The sequence below is a fragment of the Urocitellus parryii genome, chromosome 7 (genome assembly GCF_045843805.1).
Source record: "Urocitellus parryii isolate mUroPar1 chromosome 7, mUroPar1.hap1, whole genome shotgun sequence".
Taxonomy (NCBI): Eukaryota; Metazoa; Chordata; class Mammalia; order Rodentia; family Sciuridae; genus Urocitellus; species Urocitellus parryii.
The window spans coordinates 132,272,887-132,300,282 of record NC_135537.1 but is presented as its reverse complement, the minus strand read 5'-3'; the positions used below and the strand labels follow the sequence as shown (position 1 = coordinate 132,300,282).

At 47.3% G+C, this 27,396-nt stretch overlaps 2 protein-coding genes across 12 annotated transcripts in view; both read right to left on the bottom strand.

Moving 5' to 3' along the window:
* Nucleotides 1–6,733, bottom strand: part of Mink1 (misshapen like kinase 1) — a 50,330-nt gene extending 43,597 nt beyond the window's left edge. For all 11 annotated transcript variants that reach the window (XM_026380700.2, XM_026380701.2, XM_026380703.2 and 8 more), the window contains exon 1: nt 6,472–6,733. In XM_026380700.2, coding sequence (XP_026236485.1) covers nt 6,472–6,528 — 57 coding nt within the window. In that variant the 5' untranslated portion in view covers nt 6,529–6,733. The remainder of the gene's footprint in view (nt 1–6,471) is intronic.
* A 6,331-nt stretch (nt 6,734–13,064) lies between these two features.
* Nucleotides 13,065–25,771, bottom strand: Pld2 (phospholipase D2). The gene is made up of 25 exons (XM_026380715.2): nt 25,715–25,771; nt 25,077–25,186; nt 24,857–24,987; nt 24,613–24,755; nt 24,124–24,229; nt 23,967–24,032; nt 23,757–23,815; nt 23,531–23,623; nt 23,284–23,436; nt 22,450–22,599; nt 19,192–19,275; nt 18,985–19,063; nt 18,064–18,174; nt 17,730–17,900; nt 17,266–17,392; nt 16,965–17,083; nt 16,760–16,873; nt 16,516–16,620; nt 16,221–16,309; nt 15,998–16,111; nt 15,793–15,842; nt 14,978–15,112; nt 14,630–14,783; nt 14,064–14,178; nt 13,065–13,790 (listed from the first exon to the last, which is right to left on the bottom strand). Exons 2-25 carry the CDS (start codon nt 25,183–25,185, stop codon nt 13,566–13,568), a joined length of 2,802 nt encoding a protein of 933 aa, XP_026236500.2. The 5' UTR covers nt 25,186; nt 25,715–25,771; the 3' UTR covers nt 13,065–13,565.
* Between the last annotated feature and the right edge of the window lie 1,625 nt (nt 25,772–27,396).

The following is a 27,396-nucleotide window of genomic DNA, read 5'->3' as shown; positions in this document are numbered from 1 at the left end:
TGATACACCCTTCTCCCACACATACAAGCTCCAGAGGACAAAAGCACACTCTCCCATCTTCTGCAGAGCCACAGACCTGTACTTAAAGACTCTTCTCAATAAATAAATGTAAGGGTCATAGAGTCATATGCTCTTTTCATATATGCTGTGGATTGAACCCAGGAGCACTCTACCACTGAGCTACATCTCCAGTCCTTTTTATTTTGAGACAGGGTCTTGCTAAATTGCCCAGTCTGTCCTGGAACTTGTAGTTCTCCTGACTCAGCCTCCTGAGTGCTGGGATTACAGGCTGTGCCACCAACCCCAGAACATGACCTTATCTTTTGAAACAAACTATTTTTTCACAAGGTTCACAAGATATTCTTTTGGAAGTTAAACCAGGTATAGTTTTTGCATAGAACCTATACACATTTTCCTCTATACTTTAAAACATCTTTAGGTAACTTATAATACCTAATTCAGTGTAAACACTATGTAAATATTTACTATATTATATTGCTTAGGGAATTATGACAAGAAAAATCTGTCTGTACATACTCAGTGCAGAAACATTTTTTTCCCCTCCAAATAATTTTGATCTGAGGTTGGTTGAATCCATGGATGTGGAACCCATAGATATAGAGGCCCAACTGTACATGATTATTTGATTAATGTCTCCATTCACTGCTAAGACTATGAGAACCTTATCTGCCTTGATCATTACTGTGTCCTCTGTACTAGGTCCTTCCTCAACCAGAACATGAAATCCCACTCACAGTTAGCAGGTTCATCCTCAGGCTATCTGACCAGTGGATAACATTTCTAGGGGCTCCCTTGGGTCCACTATTTCTAACCTTAAGTAAGAACAAAGAAACTCATGTACCTTTTAGATTGATACCCATCAGAGGATTTTTCTATTGTTGGGAGAATCCCAAACTCAAGTTAAGGACTGGCTGGCTGGGAGGAGAATGGCAAGAACTGGAGAGAACAAAGAATGAATGGGAGGTGTGAACAGGGTCCAAGTCTTCTACCAAACCATGTTTATGTATTCTCCTATAGTTGGTGGGCATTCAAGAAATGCTTCAGAGTTGACTTATTAACTTGATTACTTTTGTTCTGTTTCTTCAACCTAGGGAAGAAGAAACCGAAAAGGATAGAGGTATAAAGTAGGTGCTGAGGAGGATAAGAACTGAATATTAGATTCCAGAATGACTGATTACTAACCTTGGGACAATGGCAAATGTGTGTAATTCACAGCAATCATATTTAATGCACATGTCCCAACCTTAACAGTTCTAAGATACTGAGGAAAGCACAACAGTTAAGAAAAAGGGAGCCTAGCTAGGTACAGTGGTGTGCACATGTAGTCCCAGCTGCTTGGAAGGCTTGGAAGACAGAAGGATCACTTGAGCCCAAGAGTTCGAGGCCAGTCTGGGCAACATAAGACCCTGTTTCAAAAGAAAGGAAGGAAGGAAAAAGAGAGCCTGAGCTTGCAAAGGCATTTCTTAGATGGATGCTCCCAAAGTTCTGATTAAACAACTGAGTACAATCTCACACCTTATTATAGAACCTGGTTCTCAACACTAAACTGACGATACTCAGTGACTTGGGAAGGATAGTACTGATAACCTTCTGATGTAACTTTACCCAAAGACAGAACAGTTCAGCAGGCAGACCCTCAGATGGTTTCTGGAGATGCCCTCCAGGCCCAGCACTGTTATTTATTGCTGGGTTACGAGGTTACCACATTCCTTATTTACAGACCTATACTAGAACATAAATTTGCTGACAGTAGTAGCACATTTTCTGCCTTCTTGTCCCTTATGTGACAAGAAGATGTTCTTCATGGCCCATCTATGTCACAGGCACACAGTTCACAATGGGAAGGAAATGGAGGCAAGACGTGACATCAGGGTCCTATGCAGCAGCATGTTGACTGAACTCTTGGGGCAAGAGTAAAGGGGTGGAGAAGTCAGCTCTCTTGCTCATCCTCTTATTGTTATCTTAACTGTCAAAACCTCACTTTCCCAAAGAACCTCCTCTGTATGTATTGCTAAAGGCTGTGGTAATCTGTCCTATCTCACAGTATAATGGGTCTGGATAATGGCTGAATATCTAATACCAGCAAAGTTCTCTGTACTCTTCCTTCCAATGTTTGGCCAAAGCATCATTTCATTTCACTCCAAATGCCACAAGCTCCCTAAATGCCCCCCCGCCCATGCAGTTTTTCTAGGAAAAAAGTCAGGAAATAACCTTACTCTGCTGTAAGAGGTCAGCCTTCCCATTCCCCTGTCCAAGGCATCTGTTTGGACAGCTAGCACATCAGAACACAGCAGCAGTCCCACCCTGTGCAGCAGCCTAGAAATACATGCCCAGAATTGCCAGCTTTCCAAGTGGTGCTGGCTCCACAGCCATATGAGAAGAGAAGGAAGGGGAAGAGACTTTTCCAGAGAACAGCCACAACAACAACAAAATCATTTGAAAAAGAACATCTCTGTCAGCAACTACCACCTCACAACAAGTCCTTCTTGAATGTGCTCTACATTATTTCAATTTAGCAACACTGAGCCCAGCTTCACAGTTTCAAGGACACTGCAGTCTAAAACTTCTAACTGGCTGGACAGTAAAGAGAAGCTGTTTGATTTATGAAGTGGGTCAAACAGAAGCAGTGATGCAAAAGGAAAGCGGTCAGCCTGGGGTCTTTCTGTCGTTGTCCCATTCACTTCCGCTCATACTTCATCCTTTGTGAGAAGCCCAGAGTTCCAAGCAAGAAGGTTCTTCTGGAATCTAACTGAGCTTGGACACAGAGAAAGAAGGTTTGAAACAAGAGACACAAATTTTCTCTTGGATCATCCTAATTGTATTTCAAGGACCATTGCTCAGATGGAGGCATCCAGAATTCGGTTTATTACAAGGCCAGGTCTGATTCCAAAAGCATCTCAGAAAGGATACAATCTCAATGATGTGTATACATAAATGAAGGGAAGAGGAAGCATAACAACCTCTACTGAACACTTTCTCTAAGTAAGCACTGTGCTAAGAGCTTTCGATTGTTAGAATACACACAAATTCAACAAGCATCTGTGCTCTACAGTGTGCAAAACACTGTTCTAGATGCTGGGATACAAAAATGAACACAGCACTCAAAATCCTAGCTTTCACAGAACCTGCATTTCATTTTATTTTTGTGATGCTGGGGATCAAACCCAGGACTTTGCACATACTAAGCAGGCACTCTGCCAACAAGCTGATTTGCTGGCTTTAATTTGCATTTCAGTCATGGTTGACAGAAATAAATCTATGTCAGCTGGTGATAAATACTACGAAGAAAGATAAAGCAGACTAAGGAAATGCTATGTAAAATTTTGTATAAAAATAAAGCAGGGAAGGGAGTGTTATTTTGGACAAAGTTGTCCTGGAAGACTTCTCTGATTGTTAGCAGTAATAAGGGCTACCACATACGTGTGCCAGGAAGTGGACAAGAATTTCACGTACAGCATTTCACATAATCCCTGACAACACTAAGTTCAATACAATCACCATTCTCAACACATAGAAGAAAAAATGGAGCTCAGAGGTAAAATTCTTTGCAGAATCTGCAGTAAGGGGAGTAAGAGTAAAGTGGATCCGAGGTCCAGGTTATACAGGAAATGAAGAGGCCAGGGCTTGAACACAGGATTGCAATTCCAGGCTCCATGTATCTCTCCTCTACACTGTGGTACCATGTTAGTGGAGAAAAAGAGCCCCAGAGATGTCAGTGTAGCCAGGTATGGTGGCAGATGCCTGTATTCTCAGAGGCCTGGAAGGTTAGGGCAGAAGGATCTCAAGTTCGAGGCCAGCATAAGCAATTTTATGAGGCTCTAAGCAACTTAGTGAGACCTTGTCTCAAAATAAAAATTATAAAGGGCTGGGGATGTGGCTCACTGGTAAATTGCCTCTGGGTTCAATCCCTAGTATCAAAAAAAAAAGGAAGTCAGTATGGCTATAATTGCAAAGTAGCAGATGCACCTGGCAACTTCACTTCACACATGGCTAAGAGATTAATGCAATTCAGTCTTCCTACTATGATGACTATTAACTCTCATCACCAGCTGAACAGCAAGGCTTACCTTGAAACAAGAAGAGAGACACCTTAAGTTCTTTAAGGCCAGCTACTGAATGCTGAATATGGTCCTCTGCCACCCCGACTCCAACCCCCAATACATAGTCATGTAAGTCAAGGGAGACATCCTTTACTGCCAATTCTCCAGATTACCATTTCTCTCTTGAAAGCAGAAACAGAACAGGTGATGACTGAGCCAGCTGCTCGACAGAGCCAAGGCAGCTCTGAGGTGAACTGGAGGGGACAGACATTAAGAAAAGATAAGCAGCAAGGAAAACAAAGGCCCTCTCCAGTCCTATTTCAAAGAAAGCACAGTTCTTCCTCAAGCCCTGGAGTACTGAGCTGGTAGAGAGGGACACGGAAGGTTTCTTCAGAAGCATAAGACAAGACAGACAAACACAAAGAGCAGACACCAAGCTCTCTTGAGGGAAAGGAGAGGAGAATAAGGCAGGGGGTTATTAAGGAAGGACATTAACATTGCTTCAAGCAGGGAAGTCCCGAAGGGAAATACCACATCCAAGGTCAGAGAGTATTTACAAAATTGCTGGAAATCCCAGGTTGAGAGTCCAGGCCCATCTACCAGGGAGGCTAAGAGGAAAGAGAAGCCCAAGTAGAGTCCCACAAAGTTCAAATCAAAGGTCATGGTTTGGACCCACCCATTTTGTAACTATATTTTAGTTATCAGAGCCACAGAACCTGTAGCCAGAGTTAATCAACAACCAAGGTGAGCCAGGAAGGTGGGGTTCATCCCAGCGTGGACCACACTAAGGGACATTTACTCACAGCCTGGATTTGCATCTTATATTCCAACTGACTAGAGTATCCCAGTTTAAATCCTGGCTGAGCTGATCTCCTAAAGTCTTTGGACCCTCTCCCATACACAGACAGAGACACACACACACACATACACACACACACACACACACACACACAGAAATTCAATGCTTGGTCTCCCTTCCCAGCAACTTATCATCTTATCTCCAGCAAGTCAGGTTTTATAGCCCAACACTGCATCAAATAAATTATGACCTGAATGGCCAAGAAAAAACTGTGTCACCTAGAGAAACCCAATTAACAACATGACTCTGCTCTCTTCAATTCCTCTCTTCCCTCCAGTCATATCCGGGGCACCTGTGTGGCTGACCGCCTTTTCCCATTCCTGACCATGTTCCTAGCTAACTCAAAAGCCAGAAGACAATGTGAATAGGGACCTCCTGAGAAGCTCACCTACAGAAGCAAAACCCTGCTCTCCTTGCACCTTGACCTGTTGAGAAAGTTGGAAGGGCACTAGATCAAACACCACCTGGGTGACAGCCTTAAGTATTCACCTTGAAATCACTACATTGCCCTTAAGCCAAAGCTTCCAGCTGAAGAAAAATATAAATGCTGCTAAAAGCTCCTAAAGGAGAAGTAAGTAAATTCCCCACGCGGGGACAATAGAAAGGTATTCTGAAGAAATTCCTGCTGCAGTTGTTTCCTCTAAACCTCTTTCCTAATTAGCGCCTCCCTTGAGAGATCATCATTACCTCTACCCCCACTGCTTTTCCAGACCTCCAGACTGATCACATGCAGCATGTGTTTTCTGTGTATACATATATGCAAACATCCTTTCCTAGCCCGTGCTAGAGTTTCTGAAGGGAATGAATGCTTCCCCTCCTCCCCCAGTGCACTTGTCTATCCTCCTGGCCCCACACTGCTGCAGAGTTGGTAATGTAATATCAGGGACCCCGAGACCGGAAATGCCTGGATCTGGACTGCTGCACTTGAAACCCGAGAGAAGGGACAGGGAAAACTGAACGTGGGGCAGGAGAGACCGTAGGAGGTGTGGGGTGGAGTGGGGAGGCTGAAATGCCGACCAGGGAAGAGTTGCAATTCAGGGGTGGGCGAGGAAGAGAAAGAGGGATGAGGGGGAGGCTGTCAAGGCAGTTGCAAAGTCAAAATTGGAGAACCGAGGAAGAGAAGGGGGAGGAAAGAGATAAGTAACAGCAAAGGTGTAAAGAGGGCCAAGAGGAGGTGAGGGGGCCATAATAAAGACTATGCAGGTGATGAAAGGGGCCTAGGTTTAAGGAATTCAGTGGTGACTCTCGAATACCTAGGAAGAAGGGGGTACTGAATCCCAAAGGGTAGGGGTGGCAGGGAGGTGTGGGGGCGGGGCACCACAGGGTGGGGACCAAACTGGCTCCCAGAATCTGCAGCGAGTGAAGCGAGAAGGAGAGCAGAGGGCGGGGGCCCAACAGCGGCGGTAGCCCGGGAAAGGGGCAGGGGTCGCAGAGAGGAACCGGGCTGGTGGAGGGGGACGCCAGGAAAGCACGTGAAGCGTGCAGCCACCAGGCTCCCTCCCTTGCGGCGAGGTCAGTAACCAGGGCGAGGCTGGGGGACGGCGCGCTCACCCGCAGGGCGGACAGGTCGATGTCGTCCAGGCTGCGGGCGGGGGCTGGGTCGCCCATGGCCTCCGCCGGGAACGGGGCCCCGGGGCCGCTCACACTCCGGCTCGGTTATTCCACTGCCGCCGTCGCCGCTTCTCCCCCATCGGGGGACCCTGGGGGCGGACTCCACCGCGCCTCCCCCGGAGAACGCGGAGGGGGGAGGGCCGGCGGGAGGACCGACCCACCGACTGACAGGAGCAATCGCTCTGGAGTCTGCAACCCGAGCCTCCCGACTCTCTTGCGCAGGCGCGGAGCGGCGGTGCCCCGGGAGGGTGGAAGAGGGAACGTGACGCGAGCGCGCCGGGTTCCCCCTCCCCCTAGGCGCCGGCACCTGCGCGCAGGCGCAGCCGAGCAGACGAAAGGCGCGCACTAGGACTAAGCGACCGCGCGAGCCTGGCTGGAAAGAAGTGGGCGGCGGCCGGGGCGGCCGCAGAGCGCTCCCACCAACGGGTGCGCCTGCGCACACGGTTTTTCTTCCCTTTTCCTATTTTTGCCCTTTCTCTCTCCTGTTTCCTTCCTAGATCTCCTTTGACGCCTTTCCTTTCCTTTCCCTCCTTTCGCGTGCCCAGCTGCCAATCAAGCCACCCACCTCTCTATTTGCGGGGGAAGGGAGGCGGGACTCAACCCCCTCTATTACTTTGGGGAGTTGTTATGGTAACTCCCCACGCGAGGGCTGGGTGGCCTCTAGATAGGACGGGCTGTCCACCCACCCAATTGCCATGGCAACTGTGGAGCCGCTGAGGGAGGGGCCTCTCCGTGAGAACTTGGCTGGAGAAAGCACGTGGGAGTTGGGGGGTGGAGCGGGCATTGGCTGCCGCGGGAATGTCCTTTACTCTCTACCCCAGCTAGAGTGAAGAGCGTTGAAGAGGGGAATCTCAGATCTGAGCATAGGGAATCCCACTGCAGACTTTTGTCTCTGCACCTCTCTTAAAGTGTTCTGCACAGAGGAACTGTTTGATCATTGGAATCGCCAAAAGTGGCAAAAGGGGAAGAGGAAGAAACTGTCTAATCCCTTAAAACTTGCTCAGGTCACCTGAGATCTAACCAGGTTGGCATAGCACCCCTGGCCATTAGCCTCACTAAAGGCTGGATAATGCTATCTAAGAACAGGGAGTCACATTCTGCCCCCACTAACTAATTTGCTTTGTGACCTTGAGCTTTGCTTCCCTGGGCTTTTCTTTCATTGCGAAGTTTTGGGGGAAGTCTTTGGGTCTCAAGATTTCTTCCAACACTAATACTATCTCTGAAGGACCCCAGCAACCTTAATATAAACATCACTTAGGAGTCTGACGGGTAGTACAGGGCTGTATCCCAGCTACTTGAGAGACTGAGACAGGAGGATCACAAGTTCGATGCCAGCCTCAGCAATTTAGTGAAACCCTGTCTCAAAATAAAAAGAGCTGGGTATGTAGCACAGTGACAGAATTCCCCAGGGTTCAATCCCCAAAACCAGAATGAAAAAAAAAAAAAATCTTAGGAAAATTTGAAAGAAAGGTCCTTGGAAAAAAGTTGAACGACCTATTTTCTGGACCCTTAGCACATCTAGATGTTTAAATCACCTCTCTTGAAGGCTCTCTTGACCCACTCTGAATTTGGCTCTTCTGTTTTAGCTACCTGGCTTAAGCCCTTTAAATTTAAGACTTTTGAGTTGCAGGTGTCTGTTGACTCTCCTTAAAGGTAAGAATAAGATCAGTCTTGGGTGCACAGGGCTTGGCACTTGCTAGAGCAAACGAACACTTAAGTTGAATGAAGGCCTCTGTTGTCCAGAGAGGCACTATAATAGTTCAAGGTCAAGATCAATGGATAGGGCTGGTGTTGTAGCTCAGAGGTAAAGTGCTTGCCTAGCATGTGAGAGGCACTGGGTTCCATTCTCAGCACTGCATATAAATAATTTAAATAAAATTCCATTGACAAAAAGAAAAAAAATCATTGGATATTATGAATAAGTATAGATTTCTTCACTCCCACCCTTCCCCCACCCCACCCCTATTAGGGATTGAATCCAGGAATGCTTCATCACTGATAGCTACACTCAGTCCCTTTTTTAAAATTTTGAGCTAGGGTCTAAGTTGCCCAGGCTGACCTGGCATTTGCTATATCTTCCTGGCTCAGCCTCACAAGTAGCTGAGATTTCAGGGTCGCTCTACCACACCCTACAAAATACATAGAATTTGAAGTTAGCACTTTAAGCAAATCACTACCTCTCTGAGGCTCAATTCTAATCATCTGTAAAACAGAGATAATAATAGACGTTAGGATAAAATACAATTATAAATGTAAAGCACTCAGCATATACTAGACCCTCAATAAATTTACTAGTGACTGACTATAAAGGGTTTAATAGATAGTAAATGAATGAATGAATCAATCAAAGTCACAGGGATGGAATAAATGGCCACCCAATCCTCAAGAGGCAACGAAATCTGGGGGTAAACAGGACAAAGAACAAGTTTGGCCCTAAACTGATAATTACTTTTTTGTTGTTGTTCTTACTGGGAATTGAACCCAGGGGCACTTTACCACTGAGCTACATCCCCTGACTATTTTGTATTTTGAGATGGGGTTTTGCTAAATTGCTAAGGGCCTCCCTAACTTGCTGACACTGACCTCCAACTTGCGATACTTCTGCCTCAGAGTAATTGCTGGGATTAGAGGCCTGGGCTACCACACTTGGTTCCAAGATGATAATTATTGAAGCTAGAGTAGGAATCCATGGGTAAACATGAATCTGTGAAGATTCCTTATCCTATTCCCTACTTTTGTATATTTTTAAGTTATCTATGATAAAAACAAAAAGATAAACTAATGGTGGAGGGAGACCTGGACCGGGCATCAAGAAAATTTAAAATACAAAACATACAACAGGGGGCTGGGGATGTGTCTCAAGAGGTAGTGCGCTCGTCTGGCATGCGTGCGGCCCGGGTTCGATCCTCAGCACCACATACAAACAATGATGTTGTGTCCGCCGAAAACTAAAAAAAAATAAATATTAAAATTCTCTCTCTCTCTCTCTCTCCCTCTCTCACTCTCTCTTTAAAAAAAAAAAATACAACAAGGACTAGAGATATAGCTTAGTAGAAAAGCGTTTGCCTGCCATGCAAGAGGCCCGGGGTTAGATTCCCATCATCAAAAATAAAATAAGATGGGCTGGGTTTATGGTAGAGCACTTGCCTAGCAAGTGCGAGTCCCTGGGTTCGATCCTCAGCACCACGTAAAAATAAATAAAGGTATTGTGTCCAACTACAACTCATAAATAAATAAATAGATAAATAAATAGAGGCTGGAATTGTAGCTCAGTGGTAGAGCACTTGCTTAGCATGAGTGAGGCACTGGGGTTGAGCCTCAGCACCACACAAAAACAAATAAATAAAATAAAGGTTAAATTCTTAAGGAAAAATAAATGAAAGCAGTACCTCTTTTAAAAAAATAATAAGGGGCTGGGGATGTGGCTCAGTGGTAAAGTGCTCGCCTAGCATGTGTGGGGTGCTGGGTTGGATCCTCAGCACCATATAAAAATAAAGATTTTTATGTCCACCTACAACTAAAAAAATATTTTTAAAATAATAATAAAATAAAAATAAGACCAGCTGGGGTGGCTGGGATGTAACTCACTTGGTAGAGTACTTGCCTTGTATGCACAAGGCCCTGGGTTCAATCCCCAGCACCACAAAAAGAAACAAAAACTAGCTGGGGTATAGTTCAGGGGTAGAACATCTGTTTAGCATGGCTTCTATCCCCAGACCCAAACATACAACAAAAGATTAATTATAGAACCCTTGGAGGAATAATGAATATTGTATTGGCCTAGTTGTCTACCACCAACCTTTTCCTCCATGCTGGGCCTACAGACTTAACGGTGCTGGGGATTGAACCCAGGATGTCAGGCGTTTCAAGCAGGTGCTCTGCAATTGACCTACACCCTCAGCCCCTAAGCCAGCTTTAGCAACTTTCCCAAGCCCTAAGCAACTTAGAGCTAGTTTCAAAAAAACAGATAGGGCTGGGGAGGTGTGTGGCTTAGTGGTTAAGCACCCCTGGGTTCAATCTCTGATACCTCCCAAATATAACTATTTTTATTCTAAGCCCTCTCCTACTATTCCCTTTAAACACTTGCTAGAGGGCTTCCAATCAAGATTTGAGGACTCAGGAAGGAAAGTCAAGTTGCCAATGTTAAGTAGAGACCCATCTAGCCCCTGACCCTACCTGGGGCAACTACTGCCTCCACCCCACTCCACAATTATGAGGTACTGTCTTCTTAGGAAAGAAGTACTTAGTACCAACAATGAGGCTAATTAATAGAATGCCAATTAGTACCCAGAGATTGCTCTGTGTGGGAGGGGGATTTCTTGCACAGAAGTGGCTTTTTTGGTCTGGGGATTGAATCCAGGCACTGACAGTGGCTTTTTTAGAGAACCAGAAACCTGAACTCAAAGGAAAGGATGGGGGGCTGGGGATGTGGCTCAAGCGGTAGCGCGCTCACCTGGCATGCGTGCGGCCTGTGTTCGATCCTCAGCACCACATACAAAGATGTTGTGTCCAATAAGAACTAAAAAATAAATATTAAAAAAAATGCACAAGGTCCTGGGTTCAATCCCCAATACTGCAAAAAAAAAAAAATTAATTAAAAAAAAAAAGAAAGAAAGGATGGGGCGGGCACTTTATGTCCTCTTCCCATCATCACCCCCCTGAATCCCCATCTTGCAGGAAACCTCATTAAACTTGCTTTACTCTGCTTGGTTTCTTTCTGCTTTTGTGGCCAATTGTGATACTGGTGATTGAGACTGGTGGAATGGAAGGGCATAAACTAGGCCCAGTGATCAACTTTTTTCTAACTTTGAAATATTTCATACATATTAAAAAAGTCATTTTAAAGAAAATGAATATATGTGTATATATAATCTAATAGGCATGGTAGCCCACACCTGTAATCCCAGCAACTCAGAAAGTTGAGGCAGGAGGTTCACAAATTCAAGTCTAGCCTGGGCAATTCAGCAAGACCCTGTCTCAAAATAAAAAATAAAAAGGACTGGGGATGTAGCTCAGTGATAGAGCAACCCTGGGTTCAATCCCCTGTCCAAGAAAAAAATAAATAAATACGTTAGTAAAATTTTTAAAAAAATGTATAAAACCCATTACACATATATTTACACACACACACTGTATGTATATATACATTTATGTATAGTCCATAAAGTGTGTTTCATAAACTACGTATTCACTACTCAGTATAAAAGATAAATTGAGTTTATCTTTAATTGAATTGAAGCTGTTTGTGTACCCCTCCTGGGAGGTAGCCATCCTCAGTTTGGTGTTATCTTCTTTCCTCCACTATGTGTTTTAGTCTTTCCTCTTGGGCATTTCTTCCAATAGAACTTTGTGCAGTGCTAGAAATGGTGTATATCTGCACTGAATAGTATGGGGGCTGTTAGCAATAAGTGGCTATTAAACACTTGAAATGTGGCAAGTGTGAAGCACTGAATTCTTTTTTGCTTCTCTCTCTTTCTTTATTTGTGGTGTTGAGGTTCGAACCAAGGTCCTAAGCATGCCAGACAAGAGCTCTACCTCTGAGCCACATCCCCCACCCTCTCTCGATTTAATTCATTTAAATTGAAATACCACATGTAGCTAGTAGCTACTATGTTGGACAATGAAGCACTGCAACCTGCCTTAAGGGTGAGGACTTTGCTGCACTTAATTCTATGAGTCTAGAACAGTGGCTGGCAGATAGCAGGAACTCAGTTAATATTCAGGTCAGCAACTGAGTCTTTATAGCAAGCTGGCCATATAAGTATTATTCCCATTTTCATGTCCAGACCACTGATGCCCAGAGAATTAATGTATCTTGATAACTTCTAAGTGATAAATCCAGTTTTCCCTGACCTTGACCTTTCAGCCCTGCCTCTCTTTGGTACTGGGGATTAAACCCAGGAGCACTCCACCAGAGCTACATTCCCAGCCCTTTTTATTTTTTGAGAAAGGGTCTTGCTGAATCATTCTCAAGCTTGCAATCCTTTTGCTTTAGCTTCCTGAGTTATTCAGACTACAGGTGTGAGCCACTGCACCTGGCCAAGCCTATACTGAATGTGTGTGTGTGTGTGTTGGGCTTTGAACCCAGGGTCTTATGCATGCTAAACATGAGTTCTACCCCTGAACTGTACCCCTAGACTCAAGCATGTACTTCTTAACCATTGCAAAGGGGTTTCACTAAGCTCCTCTGGGTACTGCTACTTGAATAAGAGGAGCCTGTCAGGCCCTTCTCAGGGCACCCCTGTTATTGGCAGCTGCAGTATAAGCTCCAGGGTTCTCCGTGTCTTGGTTTTGCGTTGCCCTTCCTTCTATTGAAGCAGCAGCACTGTGCTCTGAAGCTACAGACAGAAGCACAGAGATGCATGCAGACAGGAAGAAGAAAGGAGTGGGGATGGGGGAGAAGGTGTAGGAGACTGGTGTCCTTTGTAGGCAGGAAGGGGGTGTCTGAGACGAGCACTAAATTCATTCAATAAAGAGGCATATGCCTTTTCTAAACTTTTATTTATGAAATGCTTATTGAACTGGTAAGAAGTTAGTGTCTGTCAGCAGGCTGGTGGAGGGAGTTAGTGTGCCTTCCTCCCTGACCCCAGTGGGGGCTGCAGCCAGAAGTGGTTTTATCCTTCCCTCCATCTTGGCAGCAATGGGCTGAGAGACCCTGGGGTAGGGAGGGGGTCCAAGGGCAAAAGAAAGAGAGATGGGGAATGCCCAGGGTAGAGTCCCCTCCTCCTAGAATAAGAAGCTTGACTCCAGGCGTCTGGTAGGAATTATGCTTCTCTGGAGCAGTGGTTTCAATGCTGAGGCAGGGAGGGTGAACCTCAAAGGGACCCTCTTCTGCCTCCCCAGACCAGGTTTGGAGTGCCTCTTTGACTACTTTTTCAAGTAAAGGTTCTCTATGATTTCTCTAGTCCCCTCCAGGGATGCCTGCTTCCTCAGATCTCAAAGGGCACCCACCCTCAGTCCTCAGGGTTTAGGGACAGAGAACCAAACATGGTAGAGTTCCACAGCTGGTGACCTCGCCCTGTCTGAAGCCTCAGCTATGTCCACACTTCTAGGGGTATCATCCCCTCCTTGCTCCCCAGCGGGGGCAGCAAAGACTCATCTTCCAAGAACTTGAGAGGGAAGTGAACCAGGTGGCCCTGGACCAGGTTGAGCTCAGACCTAGCCAAGGAAGGGCTGACTGTGGCCAGAGGTTCCACGGTCACATATTCCCGGAGAGTCCGCAGGGAACGGGTGGCATTAGACGGCAGACAGCGGAAGATCTGGGGGCAGGAGAGCATGGAAGCCAGTTAAACTTGGAGACGCTTGCACAAGAGTCTAAGCTAACTGGCCTAGACTCTTGACTCCCCATACCACTTCTCAATATCCCCCATGTTGACTGGGGCCACTAAATCCCCTAATAGTAAATGCTCCCTACTCAAAAGGCAAGTCCCCCTCCCCCCCACCTCCTTTCTGAGAATGACTGTTTCTCTCCGCCCCACCTTCAGCAAGATAATTCATCAAATCCCCAAGGCTAGCCCCCCCTTAGCTCCCACCTGCTCATAGATATTGGCATTGTTCTCTGCTGTCTCTTGCCACAACTGGAAGAAGTCATCACAGATAGGGTCTCGAAGATCCAGGTCTGGCCGTGCATTTGCCCCGAGAATCACACTATGGAAGAAAAGATCCGGATGGGGCCAAATTAAGATTTTTTTTTTTTTTAGTTGTCAATGGACCTTTATTCTATTTATTTATTTATAGGTGTTGCTGAGAATCAAATCCAGTGCAAAAGCTCTACCACTGAGCCACAACCCCAGCCAAATTATGATCTTTAGAGAACATGAATATCAGAAAAGTTATAGTATCTCTACCCTGGTACTTCAAACTAGATGGCACTATTAAACTGTAAAATAAGTAAATGAGTCCAACAGAGCATTGATTTGTCTCTATTTTTAAATTTTTTTTTCTTTTTTTGGTGTTCCTACTTTGCTGATAGCCTAAACTGGATTAGCCTACCTCCTGGGAAATTGAACACTAGCTCTAGGCAGTTCTCACATCTGACTCAAAAGGCAAGTCCCCCTCCTCCACCCCCTCCTTCTTGCAGCACCCCACCCAGCTCTACCTGAAGCAGTGCTTCCGCAAGCTCAAGGCAAACCTGCCCGCCTGATATTCTGCCCCATCCATCAGGGATGGCTCCATCTCTGTGTCCTCAATCAGCACCGCCAGTTCGCTGTCTCTCTTCCCCAGCAAGCTCCGGTCATTGATGTTCGCAGAACCTGTGGTAGGTGCAGGACATGCTGCATCTGCCTTGGCCCAGGGGCATCCTCAAATATCCCATCACCTTTATCAGAAAACTGGCCTGTGGGCAAAACCTCCCTTGACCCTCAACTGCAGTCTCTGTCATCCCTTGTCATCCCTCTGCCTCTCTCCACCCTCCTATTGATGCTAGGGGCCCAGATCCAAAACTGACCAATGATGACTGTCCGGTCATCTGCAATGAGCAGCTTGCTGTGGATATAGATGAGTTCTGAGACTGGGTGCCCACCCAGCTCTCCGTGTGTGCGGAGCCCACAGATGGACATGTAGTCCCGCCATGCTGTCCCCACTGCACATAAAAGAGGATGGGGAGTGAGGTGAGAAGTACCCTCTGTGTGCAGATGGGGCCCTGTCCCACCTCTCTCCTCATTTCAGAAGCCCTGCCTAGAGTCTAATCTGTACACTTCTCTTGGCAGTGAAAGGCCACCTGGGGTAGCTCCAGAAGCACAGAAGAATGACAAGCCCCATGCAGTGGCAAAGGCCTTAATCCCAGCAATTTGAGGGGCTGAGACAAAAGGCCAGCCTGGGCAACTTAGCAAGACCCTGTTTCAAAAATAAAATGAAATTGGGTGCAGTGGCACATGCCTGAAATCCTAATGGCTCTGGAGGCTGAGACAGGAAGACTGTGAGTTCAAAGCCAGCCTCAGCAACACTGAGGCACTAAGCAACTCAGTAAGACCCTGTCTCTAAATAGTAAAATATGAAATAGGACTGGGAATGTGGTTCAGTAGTCAAGTGCCCCTGAGTTCAATCCTTGGTACCTCAAAATAAATGACTGAATAAATGAATGAAATTAAGCAAAAAGAGCTAGGGAATACTTCAGTGGTAGAATACCCTAGGATTCAATCTCCCCAGTACCATAAAAAAAATAGAATGACAGCCTCCTTTCCTTACTCCCAGACCTCCAGCTCCCTAAGGTCCCTCTCCCCAGAGGTCTGGTGGGGGCTTGACCCAGTCCCCAGCACTCACTGGCTGCTTTGAGGCGATGCAGGATTGAATACTCCCCACGACACAGGGTCCTGAGAGGAAAAAAAAAAAGGTGAGGGAGGTGGAGGCTGGGCAGGGGAAGGGAGGTTTCAGGAGAGGTGGACCTCAAAGGTCTAGCAGGAAGGAGTCAAGACAGAGTTAGGAGGGGGCATGGGCAGAATGAGACGCAGAGCCTGGCTGTGGTCACCTGTAAGTGAAGTGCAGAATGGCCTGGATGGAGTTACCTCCACCCGTGGAGATGTCACCCTCGAAGCCAGGGAGCAAGGGCAAAAGCACGTATACTCTGAAACACTGTCCCTGCCTGGGGAAAGGGGTAGAATCAGAGGTGTGACGCCCCTTAAGTGAACCCTACCCACTCTGGCTGGGCTTAAACCATGCCCATTGTCCCCACCATCCTGAGTCCACCTTACTTGTGGGCCTTCAGGATTCTGTCCACAATCTCATCGCCCACCTTGTTCAGAACCGTACGCCCATCTGAGCAGCTAATGAAGAACTGATTCTGGGACAGGGACCAGAGAGAGATATCAGCAGCCTGGTCCCAGGCCCTGTCCTCACTCCCCGCCCCCCAGTCCAGGCCTTGGTCTTGCACTTCCCCATCTAGTCCAGGCCCACCCACACCAGCCCTCCAGGATCACACTTGCACTCTCAGCCTCTCCCCTGGGACATCCCTTCCATCATCTTCCTCCACCCTCACCCCCGTCAGACCTCAATGTAGAGGAAGTGCTGGCTCTCCCTGATGGTGTGCAGGTAGGCATTGAGGATAGAGTTCTCCAAAGTTCCTGCTGACCAGCGGTCCACAGACCGCAAGACCTAATGGCACAGTGAAAATAATGTGGTTTCTAATCCCAGAGGAGGTGGAATCTTGGGAGCTCTCATAACAGGGAACATGGGTGGGGCACTGGACTGAGGGTAAGGGGAAGAGTGGGTTGGCTGAAGTCAGGAGCCTCACCTGCACAGTGGTGCACTGTCCCCCAGGGAGTGTGAAGGGGAGCTGGTGTGCGGTGCTGGTGGACTTGGGCAACAGGTGGGGGTACATGGGTATCTTGTACTTGGCCTTGGTAGTCTGAGGTAGAGGGATGGCAGAGTTAGCAGGAGGTGGGCAGCTAAGCCTGGCTCTCCCTCCCTACTTACAGATGCCCTGGAGGAGTGAGCACCTTGGTGAAGTTCCAGCGCTGGATGAAGTGCCGGGCGAGGTCTCGGGCAGCTGAGCCATGGATGACCACTCCAACATCCCGCCATGGCATCCGTGGTGTGGTCTCCCTGTCAATGAAATCTGGGAGCCCCAGGCGAGTCAGGGGAGAGGTCAGGCTGGTCTCTTGGGGATACCTGGGGCAGGAGGAGGCTACCAGATGGAAGGCTACATTATCTTTAACCATGTCAACCAGTTCTCAGTCCCAGCCTCAACTTCTACCCCTGCTCCCAGCTCTTGGAGGCCTTGCAGGAAGGGAGCCTCACCTTCAAAAGGCCGGTCCAGCTGCACCCAATCCTTGGTGATAAGATTGCTGTAGTCCTTGCCCAGCCAGAAGAATTGGTTGTGAGAGAGGTCTGGGGTGGTTGCAGAGTCTGGGCATGGGGTGGGAGGCTGTAGGGGCAACACGGGGCAAGGCGAGGTCATGGGGCCATACAGAGCCAGGCCAAAGAGAAGACAGGAACACTGAAATAGGCTGAGAGAGACAGAGACAGTAAGAATGAAAGAGAGTTTGATCCTTCATCCCTCCCCTTCAGCTGCACTTTTAGTTAGTGAAAATGGAGAAAAAAACTGGGTTATAGTATTCTCAAAGTGGGTTCTTGGGATTCTAGAAAGATTGAGGGTGGGCAATGCTTGGAATGACTGGAGGGGGAAGGGTAGAGCTGGGAAGGCATGTGGATTTTGACTATCTGAGTTTGGGGGAACCTCAGGAAGGCCATGGGAGAATTACCTGTGGGGTGCTTGATTCAGAGGAGTCTCCAAGGTCAGTGAGTCGATAGTGTAGATCATCCCAGCGGCCATAGGCAAGGTCCAGACCCCCCAAGAAGGCCACCACTTGGTCTACTACCAGAAGCTTCTCATGATGAGCCCACAATGTCACTTGGTCTGGGTGACGCATCACCTGGAGCATGTGTAGAGGAAGGAGTCATGAGGGTGGATTTAGGTAAGAGAAGATGGAGAGGGAAAGATGGAAGGATAAGACCTCCAGGGAGGGGGCTTAGAGGGGATGGGGAAGTGTGGTGAGGAGGACCCTTCTGTGGGAGGGGTCTCTGAGGCAGAGTCACCTTTATATTGGGATGCAACAGCATCAGCATCCTCTTGCTATAGCCACTGTTGATGCCCAAGGCCAATTCCACTTCCTTAAACAGCAGTACAGACACACGGACACCCTCCTCCTGGTGGTGAATAAGGGAATTAAAAACCTGTACCTCTTCCAGATTGGCCCCTTTCTTCCCTCCCTTCTTCATGTTCAGGATTCCTATATGGCCCTCCACCCTGTGCCTGAAGATCCTAGAGGCTCTACATGCAACACTGCCTTAATGCTTGCAGCAAACTTACGACTGACTTATCTACTCATCCACTCATCTATCCACCTACCCTTCATTATCTATCTATCCATCTTCTCAACCATTTACTCATCATCTTTTTTTTCCCCCCTGTGGTGCTGGGGATTGAACCCAGGGCCTTCTGCATGTGAGGCAAGCACTTAACCAACTGAGCTATATCCCCAGCCTACTCATCATCTTATCTACCATCTCTCATTCATTCCCCTTCCCACCCACTCTGTATGCCTCCATGTTTCCAACTCATATTCTTCCATTCATCTCCTTTTCCATTATCTATCCATCCACTTACCCAGTCACCTTCCATCATCCATGTAGCCTTCCTCCCAGCTATCAACATCTACAAATGCCCCCTGATATGATAGGTGCTGTGCTTTGAACTAGAACTAATGCTGTTTATCAGTCCAGTACGAGATATACATGTACACCCCAGGTAACAATAACGTGCTATGGGTACCAGGAGCGAAGTCTGCCAGTACTGAGAAGAGGTGATGTCTGACTGACACTGAGCCAGGACAAGCATATTTCCCTCCCTTGAAGTCTCAGATTCCCTATCTTATCCCTTGCTGCTGTCCTTCCAATCAACCTTCACCCACATGCAATCCCACCATTCCTCCTTTCTAGCCTGATCACTTTCCTTACCGCCTTCCTCTTGAGCATAATGTCCAGTCTCCAGTCGTCTGAATGGGCTGGACGCTTCAGGTAAATCTCAGGACTCAACCTAGGATTCAGGGCAGTAGGTAAGAGGCAAGCTGAGCTCCAGCCAGGCAGCCACTCTTTGCTTCACCTGTATGCGGATCTGCTACGGGTCTACCCTACCCCTTCTCTCATAGGTCTTTCCCCACTCACCACCAGTCTGTGATGAAAATCTCTTCTCGAGCTCGAAGGATGGCATCTGCTACAGCAGCAAAGTAACCTGCCCCATTCACGAACCTGGGGGGAGGCCAAGCCAAGGAGGTCAGGGGAGGTAGAAGCCAGAAAGTTCTGGAGAGTGAAGATGGGAGGACAGTCATAAGTCAGAGGTGACAGCAAAGTCAAAGATCAGGAATTATCAGAAAAGTCAGAGGGTATCAAAGTGGGGTTTACCAGTATGATCTGCCAATATGAACTACATTAAAAAAAATGATAAAAGATACAATAAATTAAAGAAACAGACTAAAAACTAGGAGGATTAATATATTACACATAAAGAAATCCAGCAAATTGATTAAGAAAAAGACACTGAAGAATGGGCAAAGAACAGAAAAAATTAAAATAGTTAATCAGGTGTGGAGCTGTAGCTCAATGGCAGATGCTTGCCTGGCATGCATGAGGCTCTGGGTTCGATCCTCAGCACCACATAAAAATAAATAAATAAAAGTAAAGATATTGTGTTCATCTATAACTAAAAAAAATGTTTTAAAAATAGTTAATCATAGAAAAAGATATGCAAACAAGAAACTGAAATTAAAATGAATAACTTTTTTGGGGGTAGTACTAGGTATCAAATCTGAGACCTCATGCATTCTAGGCAAGCATTCTACCACTGAGCTACATCCCAGCCCCATATGCATACACTTTTCAATACCATTAAATATACATAGTAATTTTAGTTCTAGTAATATATGTTCTTTTTCCTTTTTGTTTGTTTGTGGTGATGCTGGGATCCTAACCCAGGGTTTTGCATGTTTTACCACAGAGTTACACTTCCCTTTCTAGGAATACATATTCTAAAATGCTTAGGCAAAGACTGTGTTTATGGAAATATTGTCTATGAGAGTGAAAATGGGAAATAACCCAAATGTTTAATTTCTAATACATGTAGTAAGTGGAGGGGAGTTGCAAGAAGAAGATGTATATATCATTTATGTTAAAAAATAACATATGTGCATGCACATATAAAAATATGCAGGAAAGGATCTAAGAGGATAAATATCCACTACTGTCAGGGTTATTTCTGGGAAGAGAAATGGGATTGCTGGGACAGGTTTAAGGAAGGAGTAAGGAGGAGTAGATAGAGTGTTATGTAATGAGTGAGGGTTTTTTTTTAATATTTATTTTTTAGTTGTAGGTGGACACAATATTTTTATTTCATTTTTATGTGGTGCTGAAGATGGAACCCAGTGCCTCACGTGTGCTAAGTGAGAGCTGTACTTCTGAGTCACAACCCCAGCTCCAATGAGTTTAGTTTTAATCTTTCTTTTATTTTTTGTGTTACTGAATTTTGACTTTTTGTTTGTTTGTTTGTAGTGTTGGGGATCAAACACAGGATCTTGGGGGGAAAAAAAAAAGTATTAGGAAGGTACTCTACCATTGAGCTACATCCCTAGCCCTTGACTTTTTTTTTTTGGTACCAGGGATTGAATTTATGGGTACTTAATCACTGAGCCACATCCCCAGCCCTTTTTGTATTTTATTTAGAAACAGGGTCTTAATGAATTGCTTAGCGCCTTGCAAAATTGCCAAAGCTGGCTTTTAACTCAAGATCCTCCTGCCTTAGCCTCCCAAGTGGCTGGAATTCAGAAGGCATATGTTACTGCTCTGGGCTAGCCCTTGACTTTTTTTTTAGTTGTAGATGGACACAATACCTTTGCTTTATTTATTTATTTTTATGTGGCGCTGAGGATCAAACCCAGTGCCTCATGCATGCTAGGCAAACACTCTACCACTGAGCTACACCCCAGCCCTAGCCCTTGATGTTTAAAACTAACAGTCTAGGATGGTGGTAAAGAGCAGAGTCTTGACCCCGTCTTCCCACATTTGAGTCCCAGTTCAAGTGTGCACAAAGAGTGTGACCTTGGGTAAATTACCTAACATCTCCTTGCCCCAGTTTTCTCATCTACAAAAGAGAGACAGCCGCACCTACTTCACAGAGTTGTGAGGATCCAAAGGTTAATGCATATAAAACAGTTTGTGGAACAAAGGAAATGCTATGTAGTGGTATCTATTGTTAGTTTTTTTTTTTTTTTTAGAGAGAGAGAGAGGAAGAGAGAGAGAAATTTTTTTTTAATATTTATTTTTTAGTTATTGGCGGACACAACATCTTTGTTTGTATGTAGTGCTGAGGATCGAACTCGGGCCGCAAGCATGCCAGGTGAGCGTGCTACTGCTTGAGCCACATCCCCAGCCCAGTTCTTGTATTTTTTTTTTTTTTTAATCTCAACACTACCTCCAAGAAAAAATTCATTCCACCACTCCCCTCTGCCTGTGGTAAAGTCTGACCTCTTGGCTTAGCACACTGACCCTGCAAGATCAGGTGCTACTGACTCCTAGGCTCTTCTCTGACTGTTCCTCTCTACAGTAATAGTCAGTCTTCACGGTTCCCAAACATGTCAAGCTATTTCTACATTCTTTGCCTGGACTGCCCTTCTCCATTTTCTTTATCTTGCTAAAGCAAACCTCAGGATTATGCCTTCTGGAAGTTGGTTCTGACATTCCATTGCCGGGGCAGATGCTCCCCCTCTGTGCTCCTTACACTGTATCTATCATGCTTACAGCAAGTTCACATTGTTTTATTATTAGATCACCTACTTCCCTAAACCAAAGAAGCCTGTATCATTGCCAGCACTGGATGGGCATATAGTAGTACTTAGAAAATGCTTAATAAATGAAGGAATAAATCAGAGAGATTTGAGGAGATCACAAACAGAGAGGGTTCAGCTGGGTGTGGGGGTTCAGGCCTGTAATCCCAGCAACTCAGAAAGCTGAGGCAGGAGGATCTCAAGTTTGAGGCCAGCCTCAGCAACTTAGTGAGGCCCTAAGCAACTGAGCAAGATTTGTCTCAAAATAAAAAATAAATTGGACTGGGGATATAGCTCAGTGGTAAAGCACCCCTAGGTTCAATTTCTAGTATAAAAAGAAAAAGAAAGAAAGAAAGTAATAAAAGATAGAAAGAAAACAAACAAAATCAGAGAGATTAAAGAGTTCCTAAGAGTTCAGCAGTTAGGAAGGAGGCGAGGTCAGCAGCATCAATCAGTGTGGTTAAAGCAATCTGGGAGATTGGAGGAATCAAAGTGGGCATTGGAATCAGAAGATGTCAGAGCAGATAAAAGAGAGGGTCAAGAACTCAGAGAAGACCAAGGGAGTCAAGAAAGCCACACACAAGCTAGAGGGATTTCAGTGTCTCACCACCGGGCTAGGGTCCCAGGCCTGGGTGGGGCATAGCTGTCATGCCGGTGCAGCTGTAGGAAGTCTTTGCCTGGGCCCTGTGCCAACTCAGTGATCTCCTGGCCCCACCACCGTGCCTGCCGGTAGCTGCTGCACTTGAGAATCAAGGACCTGGACAGAAATAATGAGATGAACCACCTATGGTCTCGCCCAGAGACTTCCCAGCTTTGGCTGTTACTTTTCTTTATTTTTCCTTTCTTTTTTTTTAGGGGGGGTAGGAGGTGGGGGGACTGGGACTGAACCCAGAGGCACTTTACCACTGAGCCACATCCCCAGACCTTTTTTATATTTTATTTTGAGACAGGGCCTCACTAAGTTGCTGAGGCTGGTCTCAAATTTGGGATCCTCTTGCTTCAGCTTCCTGAGTTGCTGGGCGTACAGGCCTCCACCTCTGTGCCCGGAACTGGTTATTATCCCCACTTCCTTCCTTGCCCCTAATCATAACTCCACAGACACAGGGCATACACCTACCTTACTCACAGTTGTGTCCTCAGCAACTAGCATTGTATCAGGCAATTAGATTTGTTGAATTAATGAATGAATGAATGCCAGTCCTCGTCTTTTACATTGGGAGCCCTTCCTCCAGGCTTGTACTAATCCCCATGTCCTTTGGTCCTGACTTTAAGAGCATACCAAGCATCTGGCTGAACTTGTTCCCTGCTTTAAAACTGTAGTGGATCCAGAGGGTGGGGGTAGAAATGCCTTCCTCTCCTGTGATGTTTTCTGCTAAACTCAATTCAGGGCCATGGGCTGTTCTCCACTCACCAGTTGACTCTCACACCAGGGAGCTCTTACCTGTGGGAGGTATCGATCCGCACCCCATACCGTGCCTCTGTTCTCCTTTTCCCCACCTGCACCTCGAAGCCAGGGTCAAAGAGCTGAACAAATGAGATGGCACCAGTCTCCAGGCGCATGTACAACAGGAAGGAGTCTTTCACCACCAGCCACCTGGAGCAGGAAGGGCTCTGTGCTTTCTTCCCTGCCCTCCCAATCTCCCTCCTCACCTGTATCCACTGTTTGGCTGCTTAGCCTGAGCCCTCACCTCTTGGACCAGCGGTAGCAAACTTGGTCTCGGCCACAACAGGTGAAGCCAGGAACATGGTGACCACCAGACCGCTTCCGGATTACCCCTTCCCTGCAGGAACATCAGGAAAAGAGAGATGCTGGGTGGGGACTCCAGACCCTAGCTTACCCTGCATTGCCTGCCTTGTTCTTAGGCAGGAATAGGGATGTGTGCAGATGGCTAGGTGAGGGGTCCACATACTCACAGTCCTTTGGAGCCCAGGTCCGGGATAAAGGAGAGCTGGCTGACTTCCAGGAACTCTGTCTGCAGAGGAAAACAAAAGCTTGGAGGGAAGGCCTGACTTTCAACCCCTCAAACTCTAAGTGATTCTGAGTTAGAACACCCCCTGCCTCCTGGGGGTCTAATTATCCTGCTCCACCTCAAAGGACCCAGGCATCCAGTCTTTGGACCTTACCATGGCATGGTAGTTGCGATAGAAAGACATGGTCAGGAGATGATTGAGGTAATTCTCCAGGTACTTCTAAAGTAAGGATGGCAGAAAGAGAGACAGATGAGACCAGAGACCTTTGCACACTGCATACCTTTCCAGAGGACCTCGTGTCTGCTCGCACCTGTTTGCTGGCTGCATGTCTGGTGGAGCCCTCAGGACCTGCTCGGGGTAGAGAGGGCATCTCTCTGTCAGCTGCCTCTGGGCCTGGAGAATGGGCAACAGCAAAGCTGTGGAAGGGATGGGGTGAGGCTCAAGTAGGAGTTGCAAGTCTCGATGCCTAGACAGTGAAGGAGGGGTCTTGGAGGAGGGGAGAAGGCCTAGATGCTGGCAGAAGGAAGGCTCCCTACGCTGGGAATGGAGACAAGAGAAGGGGAAGGCTGCCAAGGGCATTTTAGGCATTCAGCCCAGCTGAGATATTGGCATAGAACCATGGAGAGGGAGAGCTGAGCAGAGAAAGTTTCCTGGTAACCAGGTCAGGGGAGGGGGCTCAGCAGCTAGAGTTGGGGGGAAGAAGAAAGGTTACAACTGGGGGTGAAACAGGCAGAAAAGTGATATCTGTCACAGGAAAGGGGCACTTGCCCTTCACAGGAAGCAGTGTGGTCCCCCTCACCGAGCCAGAGGTAGAAGACTCATCAAGACTTTGTGTCTCAGGAGGTCCCGATGCAACTCTTGGAAATGACGGAACTTCTTCTTCGTTGTCCATGTAAAGTCACCATGAGTCAAGCGGACAGAATATAGAGTGCAGGTTCCTATCTGGGGGTGTGAGAAACTGAATCCATGTCCCCTGATTGGGGCCCAGTCCCCCAGTCTGGCCAGGATTCCCTCTAAGCCCTCCCAGGTGCCAGCCCAGCCACCTTGGATCCACTGGTGTATCTTTCAGTGCCCACCACCTGGGCTGTGACAGGGACACCAGGGGCGAACACCAAAGGGTGTACTTTCAGAGGCTGAAGGTCGTAGATAGCCAGAAAGGGATGCATTCGGTCAGCTGGGAAGAAAAAAAAGGCCAAGGGTATAGAATCCAAGAGGCCCCAGCACCCAGACCTCCCCTCCCTCAGGCTCATACTCCCTGTGTACCTGGGTCCTCTCCCTCCCTCAGAGTGTCCACCTCATCCGGCTCCATATGTAACTGGCTGGAGTCCAGGTCGTCCCCAGAAGGGAAGGGGCTCTCCAGGGTCGCTGTCATCCTAGGAATATGAGGAGGCCTCAGCAAAGTGACGTGACCTTCAGAATCTGGCCCCCATCCTAAGCTCCATGGTCCTCATCTTTTCCACTCATCTACCTCTGGCTGACTCCCAACCTTTCTCTGATTACAGACCCATTGATCTGACTAGACCCACCAACCCTCGTGTAACCTCCATCCCTTCCTGCTCAGGTCCTTCATCCAGAACCCTTCAGCCCCGCCCCTCGTCCCTTATTCAGGTCCCGGGGGAACACCCAGACAGGCCCGGATGGCCAGGAACTGGGGTATCGCAGAAACCTGGGGAAGGAGTCCAGGGTGGTTAAGAGGTCCCGCGGGGCTCCAGCCAGGCCAGACCAGAAGGGAGAGAGGGTCCAGGCGGGAAGGAGGAAGTTACGCGGTCCCGCCCGGGAGAGAAAAGCCGAAATCTGGGCGTGTGGCTGAGTCAGAAAGCCCAGCAACCCCAGCCCATTCCCGTCCCCGCCCGATTTCCGGGGCCGGGACCTCTGCGGCGCCCCCTCCCAGGCCCCCTCACCCCGGCTGCGGGAGCCGGCGCCCTCGCGGGTTCGCTAGCACCGGGAGCACCGAGGAGCCGGAGCCGGAGCCCACACCCCAGAGGGCCGGGGCGGGGCCGGGGCTCAGGGCCTGCCCTTGGGGGCGGGACGGCCCCCCAGCCTCACCTCCTCGGGATTCTCGTCTATTCTGTCCCGCCCCCGCCGTCCTCCGCCCGCCCCGCTGTCCCTAGCGCTGCAGTGGCCCCAGGGCCGCCCATTACCCGGGGGCGCCATCTGCCACCCGTTTCGTGCGCCCTGCAGGCGCTGTCAGCCGGTTTGTCCACCGGTCCCGCGCCTTCTGTCACACCTTGTTCTGAGGCCACCCAGAGAGCACTCAACGCTGCGCACATTCCTCCGCTCCGGCTTCGGCCCCCGGCCCGGCCAGCCGCGAGCTCTGCCTGGAATCCTGGCGCAACTCGCCTCCACCTCGGGAACCTCCTATGCTCCCTTGCTGAGCAGGATGCGAAACCACCTCGGGCCTGGTGGAGGGAATGCGGGAATAAAAAAAAAATTCCGAAGTGTGGTGGCTGCAAAATCATTACTGTGTGAAAGTTTGCATTCTTTCATTCATTCACAAAACATTTATTGCGTGCAAGGTCTGTGCCAGACACTGAGGGTACAATAGTAAACAAGAGCCTCAGAACCTGTTATGCTGGAATTTACAAACTAAGGAAAAACAGGATATTTTTTCAGATCCTAAAAGTAAACTTATTTCTTTCTCTTTTTTTTTTTTAAGAAAATTTGTTATTTCGATAGATATTTGTGTTGTTTCTAGTTTTTGTCCATTCAAATAAAGCCTCTATGAACATCTTTGTGTGTCTTTATGTGCATATGTGTTATAATTTCTCTTAGGTAATTAGCTAAGGGTGGAGTTGCTGGATTATAAAAGCATGTTTAATTTAAAAAGAAACTGCCTTGCTTAGCATGCATCAGGCCTTGGGTTTAATCTCCAGCACTGAAAGGAAAAAACAAAATTGTCAAGCCTCCTTCTAAAATGACTATTCCAACCGGGCTTTATTCTAGAGGCTGAGGCAGGAGAACGGCAAATCCGAGGCCAGCCTCACAATTTAGCCAGGACCCCCAAGCAAGTTAGCAGAACCTTGCCCTCAAAAAAAAAAAAAAAAAAAAAAGGGCTGGGGATGTGGCTCAGTGGTTAAGCACCCCTGGGTTCAATCCCCAACACCAAAACAAAGAGCAAAAAAACAAAATGTTTCAAATTACATTTTCAATACCAGTGTGTGGTAATTCTAGTCATTCTTCAGCATAGCCAACATTTAATATAATATTGTCAATCTTAAATTAGTCATTCTAAAATAGGTACATCATTGCAACTTCATTTTATCTCTTTTTTTTCTCTCCCCCCCCTCCTTCTTCTTCTTCTTCTTCTTTTTTTTTTTTTGGTATGGAGGATTGAACCCAGAAAGCCTTACCTACTGGACTACATCTCCAGGCCTTTCAATATCGGTCTCTATAAGTTGCTTAGGGCCTCGATAAATTGCTGAGGCTGGCCTCGAACTTGCAATCCTCCCTGTTTCAGCCTCCTAAACTGCTGGAATTACATGTGTCCACCAGCCACTGGGTTCAGCTTGTATGTCTCCTAATATTATGATGTTGACCATGTTTCTTGTTCTTACTACCATTTATATATATTGGGTAAAGTGCC

Excerpts from the sequence above, each read along its gene's own strand:
- Pld2 (XM_026380715.2), bottom strand. The coding sequence starts at position 25,185 with ATGACAGCGACCCTGGAGAGCCCCTTCCCTTCTGGGGACGACCTGGAC. Across the intron at positions 23,437-23,530 it reads TGCTACCGCTGGTCCAAGAG|GTGGCTGGTGGTGAAAGACT; the intron begins GTGAGGGCTCAG and ends TTCCTGCTCCAG. Across the intron at positions 13,791-14,063 it reads ATGCCAATATCTATGAGCAG|ATCTTCCGCTGTCTGCCGTC; the intron begins GTGGGAGCTAAG and ends TCCTGCCCCCAG.